Below are 24,470 nucleotides of genomic sequence, written 5' to 3' on the forward strand. Positions count from 1 at the left end.
GCTGACTGCGACCTTTGTAACGAACCCGAAACCTCCAACCACGTCATTCTTTCTTGCCCACGATTCACCTCTACAAGAGTAAAATATGACTTTAATGGAAAGTACACAGAATTGAAGGATCTATTCAAAGCAAAGAATTTAACTCATTATGAGGAAATAGTTAAATTTATTAAGGAAATCAAAATCGATTTATAATACCATGAACCGAAGAAACAGGGCATATAGTCTTAGCCACTGGCCCTTACAACCCGAACTGCGATGCAGTTCAAGTAGAGAAAGAAGAAGAAGAAGTAAGTTTCTTTTAAATGCTATCAATAAATCGTCTTTGGTAAGAAGAAAGTGTTCAATATTCGTTCGAGTTGTTCCAAGTTTTGCTGCTATATCAGCTCTTTCATTTCCCAGATGTCCCGTGTGTCCTGGGATCCATTGGATGGTAACTTTGTTAATTGTACTACTCTCTATAATTTGTTTAATATTTGCAGCTATATGGTTGTTTGTTACGTGTTTCTTCAGCAGTGTACAGGCGCTTTGAGAATCAGTAAAAATCACGATTTCATTAATATTTTTATTGATAAGATGTTTAAGTACTTCTTGTATGGCAATTAACTCCGCATTCATGATAGTGTATTCTGGCTTAAGTCGACCGCTATAGGACACCTTTTCTTGAGGATCGTAGTATCCGTAGCCTACCTTTTCTTCTATTATTGAGCCGTCAGTGAAAACTTTATATTGGTTTTTATATTTATTATTGTTAAGTTCTGTTATCATAATTTTCTGTTTTTCTTTCGATGAATCCTTTTTAGTGATATTTTCTATTTTATTTTTAATTATTATTTTATTGCTAGTCGTTTCTTTTACTTCAGAGGCTAACTGTCTGAAAAGATAACTGTTCTCTGATGCTACTTTTTCAAGATAACTATAGTGTTTATATGTTGTATTCGTTAACATCAGATCTGAGAGATGTTCTATGATAGGATTATTTTTATAATATAATATTTTTGTTATTTCTTTAGATGCTAGCCACTCCGCTCTCAGTTTAAGCGGAATTTCTCCTGTTTGTTGGAAAACTACATGATTTGGAGTTGTATGTAATAGTCTCGTTGAAAGTCTAAGTGCTAAGAGCAAGACTGGTTCTAGTCTTTGGAAATTAGTCTTTGCGGTGGCTGCATACACAGTTATTCCGTAGTCTAATATAGATTTGATTAAAGCTTTTGTTATTTGCAACATTTGTGCTGGGTGAGCTCCACTTTTTCTTCTACTAATCATTTTTAAAATGTTGATTTTGCGTTTGGCTCTAATTATTGTTTCTTGAATGTGGGTTTTAAATTTGAGTTTATGATCTAATATTATACCTAGGAATCTGTGATTTTGTACTAGTTCTACTACTTGTTGTTCTATTTTTATATTGATTGTCTGTGGAATTTTATTTGTAAATATAATGGAAGCTGATTTGGATGGATTAATTTCTAAATTTAAATCTTTGAATGCCTGTATTAATTTGTTGAGAATAGTGTTTGTATTTCTAGCTGCTATTGTTGCATTTATTGCTCTAACTAATATTGTGAAATCATCTGCAAACTGTATCAAGATATCATTTCCCATCAGATTATGTAATTTCTTCGTGTATATGTTAAATAATATGGGGCTCAAGGGACATCCTTGGGGTAGACCCTTGTTCGTTTTATTGATTATTTTTTCTCCATTTTGGAGTGTCAAAATAGTGGTTCTAGTTTTTAAATAGTGGTAGATCCAATTTGTAATTTGATCTGGTATGTTTTCGTTCTCAAGTATCCCTAGAAGTTTTTCTATATTAACGTTATCGAAAGCTTTAGTGAGATCTAGAAAAGTGGCAATGATAACTCCACCGTCTCTTTTTGTTTCTTGTATTTCGGATACTACCGTGTTAATGCAGTTGACTGCTGAAGTATTTTTCTTAAATCCAAAAGATGTTTGCGGAATGATTTTGTTTTCGGTAAGGTAGTCTACTAATTTATTTTTAACTGTAAAATTGTTGAGCTTTAATAGAACCGACATCATAGATAAAGGACGATATGATGTTGGAATCAATGGATCTTTATTTAATTTTAAAATTGGTACAATTCTTGTTTCTCGCCAATCTTCAGGAATGTTGCCTGTTTCTAATACTTTTGTCAGTAACTCTGCAATTCTTATTAAGAGATCAACTTTTAGATTTTTTAATATATAAAACGATATGTTGTCTGGACCTGGAGTGGAATGATCCTTTTTTGCTCTCAGGATTTTTTTAATTTCTTCTAAACTTATGCTGAGTTGTTCATTTGTTGTTTTATTTCGATATTGGATTGATTTCTCTATTCTAGGAAAGTTCAGGTTCATGAAATTGTTACTTAAATTTGAGTCATTAAGCAGCCATATATTGTTTTTAGCAGGTCTGCCTCCACTTATTATTTTGACTGTGTTCCAGAGTTGTTTACTATTCATGTCATTGTTAATACTTTCAATTGTTTCTTTCCAACATTTTCTTTTTTCCGTCCTTATTTGTTTTTTTTAATTTTGCTCTCGCCTCTTTGTATTCTATAAAATTTCTATCGTTTTGGTTTCTTAAGAAAAATTTTAATTTATTGTTTTTCTTCGCTAACAAAAACTCAATTTCTTTCGTCCACCACTTTTTGGGATTTTTTTTTGAATTTTCTGAAATTTCAAAAGAACATTTATCCATTTGCTCCTTGAATATTGACGTTATATCTTCCGGTTCATGAAACATTTCCGGTTGAAGATTGTTTAAATTTATTAAAAGTTGATTTTTATTTACGATCTTTCTATTGATTGGAATTGTCTTCGTTGAATTCTGGATGATAATTTTAATGACTCTATGGTTGCTAAAAAAATCTTCGTTCAATACACTCCATTCCGATTTTGAAGCTATCGTGGGGGTTGTGAACGTTAAATCTATTGCCGAAGGTGTGGTATTTGGGGGTTTAATTAATGTTGGTGTTCCATCGTTTAGTATTATCAAATTAGTATTTTCGGTTAAATGGCTGATTAATTCTCCTCTAGGACAGTTGACGTGATAAGGATTCCACATTTGGTGGTGCGCATTGAAATCACCAGCCAGAATTGTTTCACAACCTATGGTTTCTATTTGTTGGATTAATTTAACTAGGGGTGTTCTAATATTATTATTGTTGACTGGATATGGAGGTATATAAATTGATATTAATAGTATGGGAAAAGATGTATTAATTGTTCTGATAGCTACCACTTCTACTGGGTTTGATTTATCTATTTTAATATTTTCAAAAATTATATTCTTTTTAATTAGGATGCCTACTCCACCGTAACCTGATTGTCTCGATTGAGTGACTAAATTATATCCTGGAAAATTATATTTTTCATTTGGTTTCAACCAAGTTTCTGATAATAAAACTATATCTACGTCATGTTTTTTAAGGTACTGTTTTAGAAGCTCTCGTGTGTCCATGGGTCTGATACTATTGATATTACTTTGTAATATTATTAAATCCTTATAATTTTCACAATCCATTTTGGTTACCTGTATCATTAATACTATTATCTAGCTTCTAATTGTTAGATTTTAATAATTTTTTTTTTTGTATTTTTTTTAATATTTTATTTTTAAAAAATTAATCAGCATCCATTGTAATCTCAACATTTGAAGATGAAATTTCAGGATTTATAATAGCATTTAAATCTTTACTGACTTTGATGAGTAAAATATCTCTCTCTATTGAGTCTTTGCATTTAACACCATCAATCAAATTGTCGTGGATAGTTTTAATTTTATTCATGAGATTACGTAAATCTAATTGCTTGATTATTTCATTTTTAATTTGTTCTATCATATTGCTCATTTCATTAGTTTTATTTGCCGTTTCCAAAATCGTTGGTTGTTGCTTATTAGATGTTTTTTTTAATTGGAGAATTCAAAATTTGTGTAGCATATGTGCTATTGTTATTTGATTCCAAATTTGTGTTCGATCTATTTGGTAGAGTTGGAAAGTCTCTTTCTATAACTAATCTTTGCTGTACACTTGAGTATTTGGGATATAATTTATTTGCTTCGAAGTAAGTGAGTTTATTTAATGTCATTTCTTTTTGGATTCGTGTTTGTCTTAGTCTTTCTTTACAGTTTCTATCGTCTGCCCTATGTTGCTCTTTGCAATTCCTACAAAGTGGGAGAGATATACAACTATCTTCGTTATGGTTTTCATTACAATTAACACAAGAACTTTCTTTAGCCTTGCAAACTTTGTCCTTATGGCCGAAACGCCAACATTTTTTACATTGCTTAAGCGGGTAGTAGTATGGTTCCACCCTAGCATTTATTCCATAAATTTTAATAGTTTGTGGCAAAACTTGCCCTTTAGCATAAATTTTAATTGAATGAGTATCTATTAATGATTTTTGTTTTTTGTTTTCTCTGTCTATTCTCTTGATTCTCTCGATTTTAAAAATATTTATGTTACCACTTTCTAGGTTCTCAAATATTTCTTTTTCTGTCAAAGTTGGTGGAATACTTTTTACGACACCAATTGTTTCCTTGTATATATTAGGAACATAAACTTTGTATTTGAATTCTTCTTTAAGAAGTTTAGAGTTTAGAAGCATTTCAGCTTCTTTTGGTTTTTGAAAAGTTATTTTAAATTTAGCCCCACCGTTTGATTTTAAATCCAGGTAATTTTTAATGCCAATGCTGTGTAACATTTTTGCTACCATCATAGGATGCGGAAAATTATTTTTGGTGTTCTTGGGATCTTGTGATTCGCTTATTTCTTTTTCTATGAACAATGTGGTATAGTGTGTATTTTTAATCCAACCTTCTGTGTTTTGTGTTTGCTGTTTTTGTTTTATCATTTTTGTGTTCATTTTATGTGTAGGTTCCGATTTTTCGTGTATTGTGTTTTCTTTTCGAATAATTTCCAAATTTTCATTGTCGTTCTCTTCTTCCATAATATTGAGTTCTGATTCCTGAGATGCAATCTCCGAATCCTGTGATGTGAAATCCGAGTCCATTAATGTAATGTCCGAATCTTGTTTACTCAGATTTATGTCAGTTTTTGCTTGTTTTTTTCTGTTTTTTCTATTTCTTTTTCTTTTTTTGTTGTTAGTCGTGTTTTCTTGTTCATTGTCATTAGATTGTTCTAATTTACGTCTCAGAAATTTAACTTTTTCTCTGGGATCATCAAATCCCCTAAAATCTTCTTCCATGGTAGTATTCGTTTACGATCACCAAGGAAGAACAAAAAATTAACATATTAGGCAATCAAAAGGAAATATCTATTTAAACTAATAATTTTATGTGTTTGTGAGATAATTATTTTCTATAATAATAAAATTCAATAGTAAAATGTGGTAAAACGTATATCATTGAAGGTGAATTATTCTAAATGAAAGAAAGATACTGTTTAAATCAGTATCAATAATTAGTTAATATAACTGTTTTTAAATATAATATTAAAGTAAATCAACCGTTAAATTGTAATTATTATTAATGAATTGAGTACAACATCAATCATATAAAGCCGTATTTTAAACCAAAAAGTATTTTTAATCATATGAGCACATGGCTTGTGCCCGCCATCTTGATAGACAAATTTAGATTCTAACCTATATTTTTGTTATCCGACTACTGTAGAATATTTCAAAGAAACATATTTTATACTCATCTGATTATCCAGGTTTTTGGTATTTTTAGTCTTCCTCACTACACTGACGAGATACACCCTTTGTACACCATAAGGGATGAAATTTCACAATGTAAAAATTTTCCATTAATTGACGCTATCGATATCCGCGAACAAAACCGTATCCACAAGAGCCTAGCAGGAAACGATGTTGTCTTGACGGTGGCTTAGGTGAGAGTGGGTTGTGCACAGTTTTCTTGAAAATCCATTGTTGTCGGCATCGAAGCTAGCTAAACAGCTTAAAATGCCCAGAAATACCGTATGGCGTGTTATCAAGCAGTACAAGGAAACATTGACGACGGCTCGGAAGCCGCATTCGAAGCGTCGGAGTGGAACTGTCGACCGGAAACTGCGTGGGAAAGTCATCAAGGCCGTCAAGAGGAATCCCAATCTTTCAGACCGCGATTTGGCCAATAAGTTCCAGGCCGCTCACAGTAGGGTGCGACGAATTCGTCTCCGGGAAGGAATAAGGTCATTCCGAGCCAGCAAACAGCCAAATCGGACGCTGAAGCAGAACAATGTGGCCAGAATCCGTGCTCGAAAGCTGTACGACCAAGTGCTGACCAAGTTCGACGGATGTATTCTGATGGACGATGAGACCTACGTGAAGGCGGACTTTGGGCAAATCCCAGGTCAAAAATTTTATTTGACGACGGCTCGGGGGAATGTACCTGCAAAATTTAAGTTCGTGTTTGCGGATAAATTCGCCCGCAAGTACATGATTTGGCAGGGGATATGCAGTTGTGGACAGAAAACCAAAGTCTTTCTCACTGACAAGACAATGACATCAGAAGTCTACAAAAAAGAGTGCCTACAGAAACGGATTCTGCCGTTTATTCGTGCCCACGACCGTCCAGTAATGTTTTGGCCGGACCTCGCAAGCTGCCATTACAGCAAAATGGTTATGGAATGGTACGCAACGAACGGGGTCAGCGTAATACCGAAGGACCTCAACCCCCCAAACTGCCCCCAGTTCCGGCCGATAGAGAAATACTGGGCAATCACGAATCGGAGGCTTAAGGCAAAGGGAAAACTTGTTAGGAACATGACTCAAATGAAGAACTGGTGGAATTAAATCGCCAAAACGGTGGACGAAAAGGGTGTGCGCCGCCTAATGTGCCGTATTACGGGAAAAGTACGAGAATTTCTTCGAAACAGCAATGAATAATTTTTTAATGTTTTTTTATGAAAGAGTAAAGAAAATGCTACATTTGTATGAAAAACAAATTATGAATTCGTTAATAAATGACTGAACTACACGCAATTGTTTGTGTTCCAATATTAAATGAAGCAGACTTTAGAATTTTATCCTTTTTTCTGTTGATCAAAGTAACAAATTTGAAGGTTTTTTCTGAAATCAATGGACTGTTTGAGTTTTTTGTACTGGAAGAAGATTTAAAATGATTTAGATTTTTTATAGATTTATTTATAAGTGCAGGTATTTCATTTATGAAAAATGCACTTCTGGAATGTCTGCTCTTATGCGAGAGCTTTTTGAATTTTTTTGTAAAATAATCGAATGTATTTCTGTAGGCATGTCTTGCAAGTACCTTTTCATGACAAAATTTTGCCCAATAATTATTAAAAAATAACATTAGGAGCTAATTCCCTGTTCCTAAAAGCTTCCCAAATTCCCTAAACTCTTGTACACCCAAAATTCAGCCTCTGTGCCAATGGCGTGTAGTCAATTACATAGCATCATTGGTACAAGAAGATAACGCGATCGGTGCTGATTCGATTTGCTCCCACCGGCATTAATCTCCCAAGTTAACCGAATTGCGTATGTCTGAAAGAAACAAAATAAAAACGATTTCACGTCCCTCCCTATCGCATCACAAGACGAAGAAGGATGGAAATAAATACCGGCCAACACCAGGCAGCCAGCGAACCGAGCACTGTGCGTGTGAATGTACACCCAAAATTCAGCCTCTGTGCCAATGGCGTGTAGTCAATTACATAGCATCATTGGTACAAGAAGATAACGCGACCGGTGCTGATTCGATTTGCTCCCACTGGCATTAATCTCCCAAGTTAACCGAATTGCGTATGTCTGAAAGAAACAAAATAAAAACGTTTGCACGTCCCTCCCTATCGCATCACAAGTCGAAGAAGGATGGAAACAAATACCGGCCAACAACAGGCAGCCAGCGAACTGTGCGTGTGAATGTAGCAAAAGCAACAACAAAAATATCTTTCCAATTCAATCCACCGGCGCCGGCAAACCACGGCCAAGCTGTGCGTGTGTATGCAGTAAAAGCAACAAAAAAAAACATAGCTTCAATTCAATCCACCGGCAAACAACCACGGCTAAGCTTGCGTGTGTATGTAGCAAAAGCAACAACAAAAACATTCCTTCAATTCACCGGCAAACAATCACCGGTCAAGCTGCCCGGCTTTAGCAGCTGTGTATATGTAGCGTGTGTATGTAATAGCAGGCAGTAAGCACAGTTCTCATTCAATGGGTTTCCCGTTTCCTTCACTCCCGTTCCCTTTCCCGTTTCCATCACAAAACAAAGGAATACTTTGAAAGCCGGGAAGCCGCCGTCGTACGTTTTTTTGTGATTGATCGGTGGCAGAAAGCCTATGACAAACAGCCCTCGTCCTGTATGAAGCTCAAATAGTACACTGGTTAAGATGTCGGACTGGCAAGACGATTTGAATGGTGGTTTAAGTTCGAATCTCCCCACGGCGCTGTGGTTATTATTTTTATTTTCTTGTTTCTGGGATGGATTATCCAATAGGAACGAAATCCCATAAAATGTTTTTCTTGTTTCGCTTGAATGTAGTGGTCATGCATAATTTTGGTTGGAAGCCGAGTCCTTATGCCAGTTACGGTTTTTCAAACATACCGTCTTCGGCACAGTGCACATTTCAGAGCATTATCGGCACAGAGATTTGCTAAAAAGGCATTGGATTTCTGTTACCTCTTCTATGGGTGTAGCAAAAGCAACAACAAAAACATCCTTCTAATTCAATCCCTTCAATCCACCAGCAAACAACCACGGCCGAGCTGTGCGTGTGTATGCAGTAAAAGCAACAACAAAAAAAAACATTCCTTCAATTCTATTCGCCGGCAAACAACCACGGCTAAGCTGTGCGTGTGTATGTAGCAAAAGCAACAAGAATATATTCCTTCAATTCACCGGCAAACAAGCACCGGCCAAGCTGCCCGGCTTTAGCAGCTGTGTATATGTAGCGTGTGTATGTAATAGCAGGCAGTAAGCGAAGCACAGTTCTCATTCAATGGGTTTCCCGTTCCTTCACTCCCGTTCCCTTTCCCGTTTCCATCGCAAGACAAATGAATACCTTGAAAGGCGGCCAAACGCCGGGAAGCCACTGTCGTGCGTTTCTTTTGTGATTGATCTGTGGCAGAATGCCTATGACAAATATCCCTCTTCCTGCATGAAGCCCAAATAGTACACTGGTTAAGATGTCGGTCTGGCAAGACCAATTAGTTAGTGATTTGAGTTCGATTCTCCCTACGGGCGCTGTGGTTATATTTTTATTTTCTTGTTTCTGGGATGAATTATCCAATAGGAACGAAATCCCATAAAATGTTTTTCTTGTTTGGCTTGAATGTAGTGGTAATGCAGCATTTTAGTTGGGAGCCAAGTCCTTATGCCAGTTACGGTTTTTCAAACATATCATCTTCGGCACAGTGCACATTTCAGCGCATTATCGGCACAGAGATGGGCTAAATAGGCATTGGATTTTTGCAACCTCTTCTATGGGTGTATGGAGCACTTTGTAGCGCTACTGTTTGGTTAATATCTCTTCTTCTTCTTCTTCTTCTTCTATTCATGGTTTCTCTGAAACCACTTTTGGATCGGCGGCTATGACCATATATCCGGTTAATATCTCGGATTGGCAAACTTGCATGCCAACCAACGACGATGCATCAAACACCTTGGCAATCGGTAACCCTTCCTTTGTTTAGTTCCGACACTTGGAAGATGTTTGATAGATGTCTGGTCAACATGAAATGTCATCAGTGATGTCGCCGTCGCTGATGTTGACGAAAACTCCAGTTTGGGGATTCAGCGACAATATATGTTCGGTTTTCGATATTCGACCGCCCTATCCCGCCACCCTATATTATAGTGGTACAAGATCGCATGTCAAATTTGGGCCAGATTGGATCACGGGAAGGGGTCGCTCAACGAGCCTGAAGTTTGTATGGGATTTTAAGACATTTTGTTCGGGACAAACATGAAAAACCAGTTTTATATCAATAACTTTCGTCCCGTCTTTTAAAAACAGGTTTTCTTAAAGCCTAAATTATGAAAAATATTTCATCCGAAGACTGCATTTGTATTAGATTTAAGATAAGAAAGTTATTAGGCTTCAAAAATGGGCTAACTTTTGTAAGGATGGTATTCATCACTGTTAATTAGTCCAAGCGTTCGAACATATTGACGCCTCATTAACAGTGATGAATACCACCGTTAAAAAAGTTAGCCCATTTTTGAAGCCTAATAACTTTTTTATCTTAACTGTTATCGAAATGCAGTATTCGGATGAAATATTTTTCATAATTTAGGCTTTAAGAAAACCCGTTTTTGAAAGAAATCGGCCGATAGGAACCAAAGTTATTGATGAAAAACTGGTTTTTCATGTTTTTCCCGAACAAAATGTCTCAGAATCCCATACAAACTTTAGGCTCGTTGAGCGACCGCTTCCCGTGATCCGGGAATTTTTGTCAATTTTAGTCTGCAGCGCATAACTTTTTCAAAAGTCGGGTCATTCGGGGTAGTCTACTCTACATGTTGATCTTGTTTGGTAAGAATATTTTGGGTTATACTAAAACAAGAATAATTTTTGATGGCTATGCTTGATAATCTTTAAAATGTATTGTCTCCAAAAATCTGCAAAACAGAAAATACCTTCGAAAAAATCTGTATTAAAAGGCTTGATTAAGTGATAGATTTTTTTGAAAGAAAATTTGTTCGAATTATTTTAGATTAGAGAATTTTTATTTTAAGTTCTTATTTGTTCATCTCTATTTCAATCGATTCAAAAAATCAATTGTGCCATTTACCATGCATTAACTTTTTATCTTTTCGGTTATCACTAACATTGCCTGGATTTAGTTATTAGTAGAGATGTACCGAATATTCGGTTGGCCGAATATTCGGCGCCGAATACCGCCAAAAAACCGTTAAGCCGAATATTCGGCCCACCGAATAGTTGAGCTAAGTATTCGGCCGAATAGGCCGAATAGGCCGAATATTTATTTTTTAAATCTATACAATAATATAATTGTCAAATTTTTCAAATGAATTTGGATAATTTATAGAATAGCCAAAAGTAATGTTGAAACAGCTACACAATCATCAGAAACTTATGGTTTCAGTTAAGCATCTTAGGTGTATCCGTGTATCTTTCACAGTAGATCGTACAGGAGAATGCTGATAAATAATGCTTTATACTTTGATTATAGTTTATTCCAAATTTTTTTGAAATACTCAGGCTTTCCCATAAATCCAATAAAGAATTCATGATAAGTCAAATCTGGCCAGGAAGCTCAGATGTTCAAATGTTCAAATAATTTGCTAAATCAAATAAAGAATTCTGATTTTTCTTTGAAAATTTCAAGATTTTATGTTCAAACACGATTTTTAAACAATTCCAAAATGAACATTATTTTCGTTTAATCCATACGATACGATTTTAATACTGCTCCTGCTATTCAATGAAAATATTTAATTTCAAGTTATTTTCTTTCATTTTCCTATTGTATGTTTTTGGCGTTGATTTTGTTCACATTTGCCGTTTTCAATTTTTTTTCCTAAAATTGTCCTGATTTAACCGAGGTTAATGCACAGACTGCTAAAAATCATCGTACTTTTTTCAACTATTAGACTTTCATCTAATTCGATATCAAATAAGCAATTTCAAATTGCTTGTCATCAGTTTCGACGTGTTTTTGCCAGAATTCAGAGGAACCCATCTCTTTGATCCTCTGATGTCATTTCAGTTATTGGTGATTTTTTTTTTTAAATTAGAGAGACCCTTACTTGAAAATGATTTTGTAATACATCATCTGGTTGAAATCAATCGACTCAAAAACATGAAAAGCATTAAGATGGAAGAAATAGAAGGAAAATGAAATAATCGCTTTTGTATTTTCATTAAAAACCCAACAGTAAATTCAACCGAATATTCGGTCGAATATTCGGCCGAATATTCGTTTGGCCGAATAGTTGAAAAGGTCAATATTCGGTATTCGGCCGTTCGCCGAATACCACTATTCGGTACATCTCTAGTTATTAGAGTCTTTAATTTAATTTTAATTAATTTTAATTTTAATTTTAATTTTAATTTTAAAACCCGTGAATGCTGCATAACTTTGAACAGGACTTAAATTCAGATATCAAGAAGTAATACTATTCTTATGTTATTTTACCGGCTTGACAGTATGTGTATTCAATAAAGCAATTTATTTTTCAACAGTAATGCAAATTAGTGATAAATAGAAAATTTTGTTTTCCAAAATTTAAGATATAAGATTTGATATCAAACTTATTAATTAGTTCAAGTAAGTGTCCAGAAAACTTTACATAGAATCAAGTGTTTAGTGGAGGTTTGAAGCAATATGAGGCCCTTGGAACCAAATGGGTATAAGTTAAGGTTGCCAGATTTCCCGGTTTTATCCGGATTTGCCCAGTATGGCCCGGTTGCCCGGATTTAATTGAAAAAAGCCCGGATTTTGCCTTGAACTACTCACTTTATTTGCCAAAACAAACAAAATGTGTTGTTAACATTTTTATTTATGCGCCAAAAAAGAAATTTTTTAAGCAAATTTTATAAAAATAATTATGAAAAGTTTTTTCAAGTTTTTATTCTTGATTTTTTGTTAAGAAATTTCTGGGTTTTGACAAAATTTGTCTGGATATTATCCGGGTTTTTGGTTGACAATTTTTTTTATCAAATGCCCGGATTTTGCCAGATAAAGTATCTTGGATTTGTCCGACTCGGGTACATGCTGGGAAAATTCTGGCAACCTTAGAATAAGTGAATAAAAGCAAATTTCGAGAAAACACGCTTTTAATTTGTTATGTTTGGCAATTTTCCATGTACTTTTTTTTTAAAGCATTTTTATTTTGACCAAAATAGTAGGTAAATAAAATTCTAAAAATCGGAAAAATCATGAAATGTTGTTCGAAATATAAGAATCATTTGACATTATTAAATCAAAATCGACCATTTTTACACTTAGCCAAAAGTTAATGGTTTTTTACCGATCAAAATTTATTTTTTTCAATAGATTTTATGACAATTTGCTTAGGGGGGCGTTGAGTTCGAAAATTTTGCTAAAGGGGGCGATGAGTGAAAAAAGATTGAAAACCACTGGACTAGAGTATCGAACTTATTTTGGACCAGGTGACTATTTTGGACCACCTTGTTTATATCTTCATTATTAAAATGAAAAATTAGGAGAAATATATTTTGATCCCGGAGTTCAATAATATCTGCTCAAATTTTTCACGATTTATTGATTAGATATAAATTCGTTGTGCCTAAAGTTCCAAAAAGTTCCTCAAATAGCCTTTTTTGTGATATGTCAATCGCATCCATTCAGTATAAAAGTTACAAATTGGGTCTCAAATAGCCTTCTAGGACTTAAAGTTCCAAAAAGTTCCTCAAATAACAGTTATGAACATGGAATTCCATTTTTTTTTAAACCGATATTATTTTAACGGATGTTTGATTTGTATGCCGTTTCGTTATGTTTCTGAGCCTAATTAACATGCGTCTTCGCTGCTGGCCGCTGGCTGCCCTTGCGGGGTTTCTAGGAAAACTTATTACCACTTCGAATTTTAGCTACCGGTGAGGCAACATCTAGGCGTGGCGTCGTGGCAGAGTGTTTGGCTATCATCTCGAAGGGTCGCGGTTCAAATCTGGTATCAGGACTGATGGACTAATATGGATGCCGAGAAACCGGCAGCAAGACTTGGGCTGGTGGTGACCAAAGTAAGAAAGGAGAGTCGAATTTGTTTTTGTTTTTGCTGATGAAACAATTACTTGTAGGCTGAACAGAAGGCCGTTCAAATCTGTAATAGAACTCTAAAGTTTCAATAAGAACTTAAATTTTGGGCTGAATAAAACGAACTTCGTTGATTATGCTGATTAGGCTGTGTTTTGACCTTTTTTAACAAGACTTTTGGTTGCTTGGGTTGTTATCGTAAATTGGGAGTCAGAAAATAAAAAAGAAATTTAATTTTGTTTAAAAATTCGGGTTTTCTCAAAACTTAGCAGCATTATAAATTTGAGCGTAGAACACGTGGTTTTGTGCACATGGGCATTCTGCCTCATTTTTTACACGATTGATTTTTGTTTAAATTTGTGGAAACACCCACAATTCAGCCTCTGTGCCAATGGCGGCATCATTGGTACAAGGCATCATTGGTGCAAGAAGATAACGCGACCGGTGCTGATTCGATTTGCTCCCACCGGCATTAACCTCCCATGTTAACCGAATTGCGTATGTCTGAAAGAAACAAAATAAAAACGAATTCACGTCCCTCCCTATCGCATCACAAGACGAAGAACACGCAGAGAAAACTTGGATTTTGAAACAAAACAAAACTGACTTTGAATCAAAAAATTCATTTTTTCGATTCAATCTCCTGTTTTCTTTGAATCAATGAATTACTGTTTTGTTTCAAACGAATAATTTTTGAAAGAAAGAATTATTTTTTTGAATCGAAGAATTTTGGACTTTGGTTTTAAACAAATTCTTTGATTCAAAAGACATTTGTTCAATTGCATATTTATTTGGAAACAAAGTAAATTTTCTTTCAAACAAAGAAAAATGTATTCAATGCAAAGGAATAATATCTTAAAATAAAAACTTCAAACTTAGAAGGTTTTTTGCATTGGGCAAGAAGAATTTAAAACGAAAAATCGGTTCAAGTTTTGCTGATCGTGTGAAAATGTGGATCAGAGTTAGCTTAGTTAGCATGATTCAGGATAAAGTATGGTAATTGTATGTTAATTAAATAATAAATATTGAAGAATTTCAATGAGTGCTTGCAATTTTACAGGACCACGGCCGATGGATGATTTTCTAAGTCCCTGGATGCCTCAACCGAGGTGACACCGCTCCAAACCAGCGATCAGGTCAACGAAAATTGACTCCAGATGATCCGATTAAAGTAAATCAGTTTGTGACCTAGTGTTTAATTTATTTGTGAATAAAAATAAATTTTATTTTTAAAACTGTTTCTTTTTATTATTTGAAATTCCTAATAGGAATTTCAAAACAACAGCAAATATTTCTTCCAATTCTAATAAATAGAAAATGGTTCAATGAATAAATGCAGTTAAATCTAAATTAAATTACCTTGTGGCAAAACAAAGCAACTTTGAAACAAAAGAAACTGTTCTTTGTATCAAAGTACTAGTATTTAAAATCAAAGATTTTTCAAAAGAAAAATTCTTTGAAACAAACGAAAATTCATTTGAAACAAAGAAATTTTTATTTATCCCAAAATCAAAGGAAAAAATCCTTTGTTTTTGCGGCACTTTCCTTCGAAATAAAAAATCTTTTCGCTGCGTGAAGGATAGAAATAAATACCGGGCAACACCATGCAGCCAGCGAACCGAGCACTGTGCGTGTGAATGTAGCAAAAGCAACAACAAAAACATCCTTCTAATTCAATCCCTTCAATCTACCGGCAAACAACCACGGCTAAGCTGTGCGTGTGTATGTAGCAAAAGCAACAACAAAAACATTCCTTCGATTTACCGGAAAACAACACCGGCCAAGCTGCCCGGCTTTAGCAGCTGTGTATATGTAGCGTGTGTATGTAATAGCAGGCAGTAAGCAAAGCACAGCTCTCATTCAATGGGTTTCCCGTTCCTTCACTCCCGTTCCCTTTCCCGTTTCCATCATAAGACAAAGGAATGCATTGAAAGGAGGCCAAACGCCGGGAAGCCGCCGTTGTACGTTTTATTGTGATTGATCGGTAACAGAAAGCCTATGACAAATATACCTCGTCCTGCAAGAAGCTCGAATAGTACACTGGTTAGAATGTCGGACTGGCAAGACGTTACAATTGGTGATTTGAGTTCGATTCTCACTACAGCGCTGTGGTTTTAATTTTTATTTTCTTGTTTCTGGGATGAATTATCCAATAGGAAGGAAATCCCATAAAACGTTTTTCTTGTTTCGCTTGAATGTAGTGGTCATCATTTTGGTTGGGAGCCGAGTCCTTATGCCAGTTACGGTTTTTCAAACATACCGTCTTCGGCACAGTGCACATTTCAGGGCATTATCGGCACAGAGATATGCTAAATAGGCATTGGATTTTTGCAACCTCTTCTATGGGTGAAGTAATTAAAATACAACAAAATATTTATAGTAGCAAAATAGCAAATTTATAGTAGTATTTATGGTAGCAAAAGAGCATACGAGTGGAAAAACGATAAGCTGTGATTTCATTAGATTGCGCAGACTGCATGGTTAACCATAAAACCTTAAATGTTACCCATGAAAAATAACAATTTTCACGCTGAGTTCATTTAATCCTTCTGTTTCTAAGAACTAAACTCGTTTTTGTGGAATTTTCATCCGACCAATGATGGAAAAGCTTGATTGCTACAATAAAAATGAAATAAAACATTATTCGAAACCCGAGGTAAGTGTATTTTTGAGAAAGAATGGCATGGGCCATCTTACCTCGCTGGTGCGTCTTGTACAGTTTTCCCCTATATTTACATAATTCAAAACAGGAATCGCGAAATGTCAAAAACAGTGAGGCCAGGCAGTGCATGAATCGACCTATAATGTACTAAGACTAGGATCAATTTTAGCCTGCAGCGCATAACATTTCACAAGTTTTGAATTTCCCATACTAATTTGGGGCAGTCAAATGTAGAGCGTATACAAAATCAGTGACAATATAAAACAAAATATTTTAGTTACATTAAAAAATAATGATTGAGATACTGGAACGAAAATTTTCTTGCAGGCCTGTGAAATCATATATATTTTAGTCTTCAACCTGATGTCTAGTTTTGTAACGTTATTTCATTTTTTGCATCGAACTAACTCGTTGTCATTCCAAATCTACTTCCAAATCTACTTTCGAGATTTGTGAAAATGTGAATTACGACCTCACCGCCCCCCTAAGCCCTTCCAACGCCCCCCAAATTTCAACATTGAGCTCACAGCCCCCTGGAAGCTCTCAACGCTCCCGAGGGGGCTCTAGTCGTTCTAACATCTTTGTGTCATTCGCGATTAATTAAAAAAATTGAACATTGTAAAATTGAAAAAAAATTGAATAACCTTTTGCGTAAAAGAGATTCGGAAAAGTCAGGTGAAATTGATGCCATCATTTGCATAAAATGCCTATTTGTTTTTTATGCATACATGTATCCTAAGTGCGAATATATGCGATCCAAACAGTAAATGCTTGTCAGTAAAGAAAAAAAAACAGTGAACGACCGCCGCAGATTTCACGTTATGCTCTACTCTCTATGTGGAACTTCAAATGGAACTTCATTTTATTCCACGATGAATGATTATTGTAGGTAAAAAAATGTACACTCCAATTCGAAAGCGCCTGAGAAATGAGAACGATAAGATGATCAGTTCAACTGGTATCTCGTGAGTCAATTATCACGCCTGCCTGTATCTTGTGGCGGGCCAAGATGATGGGATCATCGTACAGATAACCGGTTTTTTTTTGTATCTTGTCTTCAAGAAGAGAAATTTCATCGAAAGAATTTTTCTGACGTTCGTCCTTCACACCAAATGCAAACAACAACAGAAAAAAAAACTTTCTATTTGGGATTGTACGTGTCTAAGCGCTTCCTAAAACTGACCATTTCCATTAGAAAAGAAGTGGATCGTTCTTAGCTTAATAACTGTGAATCTTTCTTACCGCGCGTACAAAGCATGGCGAGAGGAAGACTTAATGCTATGTACCGTCAATTATCAGAACAACTTTTTTAAAATTATTTATTCTCAACATAACGTTTAGAAACATTAGCATTATTCGGCCACTGAATTTGAAAAAAGATTGTTTATTGAATCACAGCTTTTGATGTTTCATATTTTAGCAGGTGACCGTTATATACACTTGTCATCTTGTTTGGCACACACACGCTCGGCAATGCATGACCTAAATCAAACACCAAATCGGCATCCCACAAAGTCGAGTTGAGGTGGAATAGTAACCAAATCACCGATACCAGTTGTTGACTGGTATCGAGAAGAAAATAGTATCTATACCTACTTACAAACGTCGTTGTGAAAAACGAAGTTGCAACATAAAAAATGAACTGTGATAAAGTGAAGTTTTGGAAACCTAATTACTTCCTGAGTAATTTCAACGCTGGTTAATCATCGAAACTCTATAATCCAATAAAGATTTTTTTGGAGGTAGTTTTCCGAGCAAGAAAAAGCTCGCGTAACATAATTTTATGACCATCGATTTTAAACGGCAGAACAAGATAGAGTTTTTTTTATAAGTATGACACATACAACAATTGAAACGATGCTAATGGTAGTTTAAGTATTGTACTAAAAAAACTTGGAATCGAAATTAGTAATATTATGCATCGGAAAATAGTTCGTTTCATGAGTTTTATGGCTAACAATTTTGCGAGGTTTTCCATTCCACACCATAAAAACCAATGTTGCTACTTTCTCCCTAACGTTGTCGGATGAAACTTGTCCCAAATCAGACCGTGGCATGGGAAGCAACGAGTTCAACAATAGCCGTTTGTTATTCGTTACGGCTGTTTCAAAGTCCGCGGTCCGTCTTCAATTTAGTCAGACGGACACATTCTGAGACCGGAATCGGCTTTTGACTCCGGCTGGGTGACCCGTACTAGATCACACTCCGAAAACTGTACGGAAATGCAACTGACCGAGTATAGCTCTATCATGTTTCATTTCCCTTGGTTTCCTGCCCACAGGTTTCGATTCGATTCAACAGGTGCTGGTGCTGGCTGGTGGGTGCCGTCTATCTTATACACCCTGAATCGTTGCTGGATAAGAGATGAGTTGTATAATGAGACCACAGTTCTTGTCAGAAACCATGGGCGTCAGAATACCCAGCATGAAATTCGTTTGTTTGATTTATATATAACCAACGTGGTTCTAATTTTATATTTTAAGTAGAATACCTGAAGTACAATTTTTTGTTTATAGATGATGAAATTATCTTACTTCAAGTATTTTTTTTAAATTGATTAAAGCATGGATCATCTTAAATCTGAACGCACTGTTTATTATACCACAGCGCTACTAGTTGTTGGATCTGGAATGATTTGACAGTACTTTGTCTTGGAATGTTTCCTCTATCAGTGCTGAAAATTTCATTACGATTTGTTTCGTTTTAAAAAAGTTACACGTGATGGAAGCCGCGAGACGGAAATTAATATTGAACACCCACGTCAAAAACCCGACGGGATCGGGTTAAAAAAAAAACGCGTAAGCATCGGCATCGGCAGGCTCATACCAAGTGTCATAGTGGAACTGAGGATCGGAAACTGCATTTGAAGGTGTTGAGAACGATCAAGGCAAACCCAGGGCAGTCGGACTATGACATCGCTAAAAAAAATCAACCGGTCAGAAGGATTCATCTGCACGAAGGAATACGATCTTATCGGGCCAGTAAGCAATCAAACCGGGCATTGAAGCAAAATGTAGCCAAAGGACGTGCCCGGAAGTTATATTACAAGGTTCTAACGAAGTACGACGGATGCATCCTCATGGATGACGAGACGTACGTGAAGATGGATTTGGGCAGCTTCCTGGTCAAAAATTTCATAAAACCAATGGTCGGGCTGATGGACTCCAAGATGTACAAGGAGGAGTGCCTGAGAAAACGTATTCTTCCGTACATTAGATCTCACAAAGGACTAGTAAAGTTTTCGCCAGATTTGACAAGCTGCCACTACAGCAAAGAGGTACAACAGTGGTATCGGGACAACGGGTGGATTTTGCCGAAAAGGAAATCAACCCACCCAACTGCCCTCAATTCTGCTCTTTTGAAAAATATTGGGCAATTGTCAAGCAGAAGATGAAGAAGAATGGTGGGACGACTCGTGATGCAACAGAGATAAAGAGATGGTGGAACAAAATAACCACTGAGGTCAGCGAACAGGGTGTCCAAACTATGAACAGTGGTATTCCGTAGCTGATCTACAGTCTTTTTCGAAGCATGTTTTTTCGGAATTTTTTTTTCCAAATTTTGAATAAGGGAAAACTGAAGATTTATTTGTCTGGTTTTTCGTCTCACGCCAAAACCTACACACAAAATTTCCGAGGCCGAAAATTAGCAAAATTTTGCTCAAATTTGACCAGCTAAAAACTTAGCAATCAATTTAGCAATTTTTTTTTACTAAAATTTTAGCAAAATTGAAAAGAAGGTGTCCGGACTAAATTTTTGCTAATTTTTCAGTAAAAAAAAATTATTTGCTAAAATTTAAGCAAAAATGATTTTCCAATTAAATTTACTAGAATTTAAGTAAATTTTAATTTTTAAAGATACCGTTGGTTTTCTTTTATAAAAAAGTAAACTTAAATTGGATTTTAATTGTTTTTAATTTATTTAATCAGGAAAGGTAGAAACGTCTTGTTTCATTTATTCACGCCGGGAAAATTATATTCCAACAGTTTATGGTATCCGGAGTCCGGAGCCTGAAATACCATGCGAGTTTCCATGCCGGTAGGAACGACGCTACTGAGGACGTTATCAATACGTCGGCAGATTCTGGGTATAAGGGCGATGCTGTTCTGTAAAAAATAAATGGTTTGAACAAAATTTAACTAATCATTAACGAATTTCGAACTTACACCATTTCGCTAGCCCGCTTGATTCGACGGTTTCTGGTTTCATCCAAAGCATGACCGTGACCAAAACTTTGATAAAAGCGGAATACAGTCATTACAGGCCAGACCAATAAGCTTACCTGAAATTTTGTAAAAGAGTAAATTTTAATATTGTGTTAGACACCTTCCTTAAGTTTATAAAATGGAATTTTAAAGTTTGCCGGTACTCCCGGATTCCTAGCTACGCTGATTTTAATTAAGTATGAATCATATGAATGGCATATTTCTGATTCAGAAAAAAATTTGTGTGACTCAGCATTCAACCTAGAATTATATGATAATCAATTTAGGATCATACTTTATTTTTCGATTATCCATTCCAGAACTGTAGGGATGAATCATTCGGGATGAAAATCCCGAGAAAAAGGAAAAAAATCCAGAACTGTAAATAGTTTTTGAGTTTTGAAGATGAAGAATTATGAGACTACGAATCTCAGTTCAAAGTTCATGCTGAAATTCTTAACTTTTTTTTTCTTTCTGATAGACCTACATGAACTGGAAATTCATTGCTTAAATTTAATTCTAAGTTCTGAATCTGAGTACTTAAAATTTGAATTCTAAATTTTAAAACTGCGTAGAAAATATGTATTTCAATTATCACTTTTTTAAAAAGAACCATTTACAAATAATTTGAAAACAAAGGTTTGATTTTTTTATCCTTGTGATTTAATCTCAATAGTTTTCTTTTTTTTTTTTTTTTTTTTGTTTCGATTATAGTCGTTTTACCATCTTTATGGCATTCGCGACTTTATCAACGTTGCAGTTGGCGGATTGTTATTGAAAAACTATCCGGTACAACTGTGTTCGATGTTTACTCTTGGGCTCGAACTCGCGGACATATAGTTTTCTATATTCTGACTTTGGTACATAGAAATTTGGAATCCAATTTTTTATTTTAAATGTTTAAGTGAACTGACTTAATTTTGACTATTTCTTTAAGATTGCAAGAAGTTTGGAATCTGAAGCTCTACCAAATTATGACGACGCAGATTTAAAATTAGGCATACGTACCATACTCGTACCACTGTGGTAGAATTTTCGTATGAGTTTAACTAATTCCCACCTGGAAGAGCTTTTTCCGGTGACTTCCGGGGGAAGGTAATTAGGCGTCACCAGTAGTCGTATGTTCGGGAGCAGCAGTAAGCTAGGGAAAATTATGTTTAGTAAAATATTTTTTTAATTAAGGTTAACTGAGGATTGGTACCTGTCAGCTTCCGATGTCAACTAGACCGGTCGTCCAATGGACACATTAAGCACAATCATAATCGTTTCCTTTTCCGGAACCAAACAGGAAATTAACCATGGAAACCGCCAATGCAGCTGCATTGTTACATTCTTCGGATGTGCATTTTGTTCGGCATCTTTCCATCCAACCCGCTCAATGCAGTTCCGTACTTTCGATTTCAGATGAAGTTCCATGCATGGATGACGAGTCAACTAAAAATAATAAAACAGTTATCATCGCTGAAAATTTCAAATCTGAAATAAAATTTAAAATGTTTCTTTCAAATTCAATGTTTCGATTTATTTGTTTCGTTGAATTTATTTGTGATACACATTTCATTTATTTCGAAACAGACTTACCTTTCCGTCTGACGACATATAGAAAAGCGCTGGTTGGCCTGGAAGATTAGCCAGATTAGCAATTCGAAAATACAGCTCGGAAAAGGATCTGGTCATTGGCTAAGTTCGAACAGCAACTTTAGAAAGTCACCCTTTTATGCGCTATCTACCGTCAATACCAGCCGTTTCCGAATCGCCACACACCTACTTTTCACTGTCACTTTCATTCTAACATCCCGGTGGAAATAGCGACCCGGGCCGAAATTTAACTGGAAACGAATAGGTACCGGGATCAATAACAAATTAAAATTTTCTCGCGACCGAATGGATGAAACACAACCGGTTTGGTAAACAAAACAAAAAGACGACCGTGGGTTGAGTACAGACTAAACGTTTGTGTCCATGCTGCTATAAATGCTGAAGTTGGTAGCAACTGAGTTATTTTAACTCAAATTGAGCAAATCACTCGATGGAATGGGGAATTGCTAACCCATCAGTAAAAAAATATTTATGCTAACGGAAAGTAACAGCGAAATTTTGCTAAGTGGAGCCCCGAAAGTTTTGTGTGTAATGAATAATATTTCTTCAATTTACTCGGTTCATGGCAACCAACTTCTCAGGCACCCTACTTACGCTCCACTTGGTCTAACCACCTCGCTCATTGCGCTTCTGCTCGTCTCGTTCCTACCGGATTGATAGCGAACACCTGTTTTGCAGGACAAGCATTTGTAAGATGCTAGCCATCATATCCTCGAAAGATGTACGCTTAGAGTTAAGAAAAAAAGAATCTCTTCGAGGAAACATCATGTTTCATTGAGATCCTGTATGTGTTTGTGTTCGTTTTAAAAAAAAGTATCAGGCATTCTTGCAACATGTCCTGCCCAGCGTATCTGTACAGCCTTCACCACCTTTTGGATATTGGGCTCACCGTAGAGTCGCGCGAGCTCGTGGTCCTTTGCCTCCACACTCCGTTCTCCTGCACGCCCCCAAAGATGGTTCTTAACCCTCGTCGCTCGAATACTCCGAGTGTACGCAGGTCCTCCTCGAGCAATATCCATGAGTCGTGCCAGTAGAGGACAACCGGTCTAATGAGCGTCATATACAGGTTACACTTCCTGAGAGGGCTAAGTCTTCACGACCGCAGTTGCTTGTTGAGTCCATAGGTCCATAGGTGGTTTCACTGTCTGCAGTCAACAGTGAGCCGAGATAGACAAAGTCTTCCACTGTGTCCAGCTCGTCGCCGTCGACCTTGAAAATCTGTAAATTTGGTAAAAATCGATTGGGAAACGAGGGAGCTATAGGTTTTTCAGCGAAGAGTCTTAAATTGACATTCAAGGTCTGATTAGGGAGTTTTTTTGTCTGGTCTTTTCGAATGCGTACATTAAAACAATAATGATGCAAAATTAAAGATTTTAAGGATTAATTAGGGTCCCCTCAATAAAGTTACAAGCCGCCATACTTCCAATAGTGTTTTATTGACACAAGAGCGGATTACATTGGGGTTGAGAGAGGTTCTAAATATTTGTTTCAAGGCATTCACCGGGAGAGGTGAAACGTCGATTTCAAAGCAGATCAGTGTTTTTGGACTCAAATTTATGGACCGTTGCTGGTAGCTGGACACCTAGATTATCGTTAACATCATCTATCATGCGGCCACCAAATTGAAATAGAAACAGTTCCCCGGGTGATGTTCCCCCGTGATACAGGACGATTGTTCGAGTACCTGTGCATTCGTGGAAATTTCGTCCCAGATTTCAGAAGAAGTGGAGCGTCTCGAGATTCAGGAGGGTTCCCATTCGAACCTCGTATAGATTCAGAAATTTCCTGGTGGTTCGGAGAGTCAATATCCCGAGGAGAATCATTGCATTCTTAGTGTGTGTGTATAATCCATAGACGGATTGAGAAACATGCTACAGAAGCCAACACCATGAAAAATTCGAATAAGTTTAGTCGAAAGTGGCACTTAAGGTCACCATCAAAGTTATGCAAAATTTTACAAAACTTTACAAAATCAAATTTTACACTAAGGTTTTGGAAGTCAAAATGCATCAATTGATGTCGTGGAGTTGATGATGTCAGACTTTCTTAACTCATCATTGGGCCGCCTGAAGAGGAGATACGATAAAAAATTGATCCTTAAAATAAGCCAACTGGGCAGTATTTAACATTGCAGAACAAATTTCGTCGAGATTGCAGTGTGCTGTCGAAACTTTTAAAACATTTAAAACACACTATATAACGGAGGAGTTTTTCTGTTTTCACTCAATTCTTGGGCATAACCTGAATTTTGTTAGCGGCATACCACTCCAAGGCGTTTTTTTTCATAATGGCAGAATCCATAATCCGGCTAAAACAGCACAGAAAAGTCATGT

The 24,470-nt window shown here is 36.0% G+C and overlaps 1 protein-coding gene across 2 annotated transcripts in view; it reads left to right on the top strand.

Annotated features, from left to right (window-relative positions):
• The first annotated feature begins 300 nt into the window (after positions 1 to 300).
• The window catches only part of LOC129751095 (uncharacterized), a 41,513-nt gene continuing 17,343 nt past the window's right edge, over positions 301 to 24,470 (top strand). The window contains exons 1-2 of one of the 2 annotated variants that reach the window (XM_055746388.1): positions 318 to 328; positions 403 to 433. In XM_055746388.1, coding sequence (XP_055602363.1) covers positions 431 to 433 — 3 coding nt within the window. In that variant the 5' untranslated portion in view covers positions 318 to 328; positions 403 to 430. Of the gene's footprint in view, positions 434 to 24,470 lie in introns of both variants that reach the window. The other variant, XM_055746387.1, reaches the window with a different exon arrangement.

This window comes from Uranotaenia lowii, chromosome 3 (assembly GCF_029784155.1).
Source record: "Uranotaenia lowii strain MFRU-FL chromosome 3, ASM2978415v1, whole genome shotgun sequence".
NCBI classification, from domain to species: domain Eukaryota; kingdom Metazoa; phylum Arthropoda; class Insecta; order Diptera; family Culicidae; genus Uranotaenia; species Uranotaenia lowii.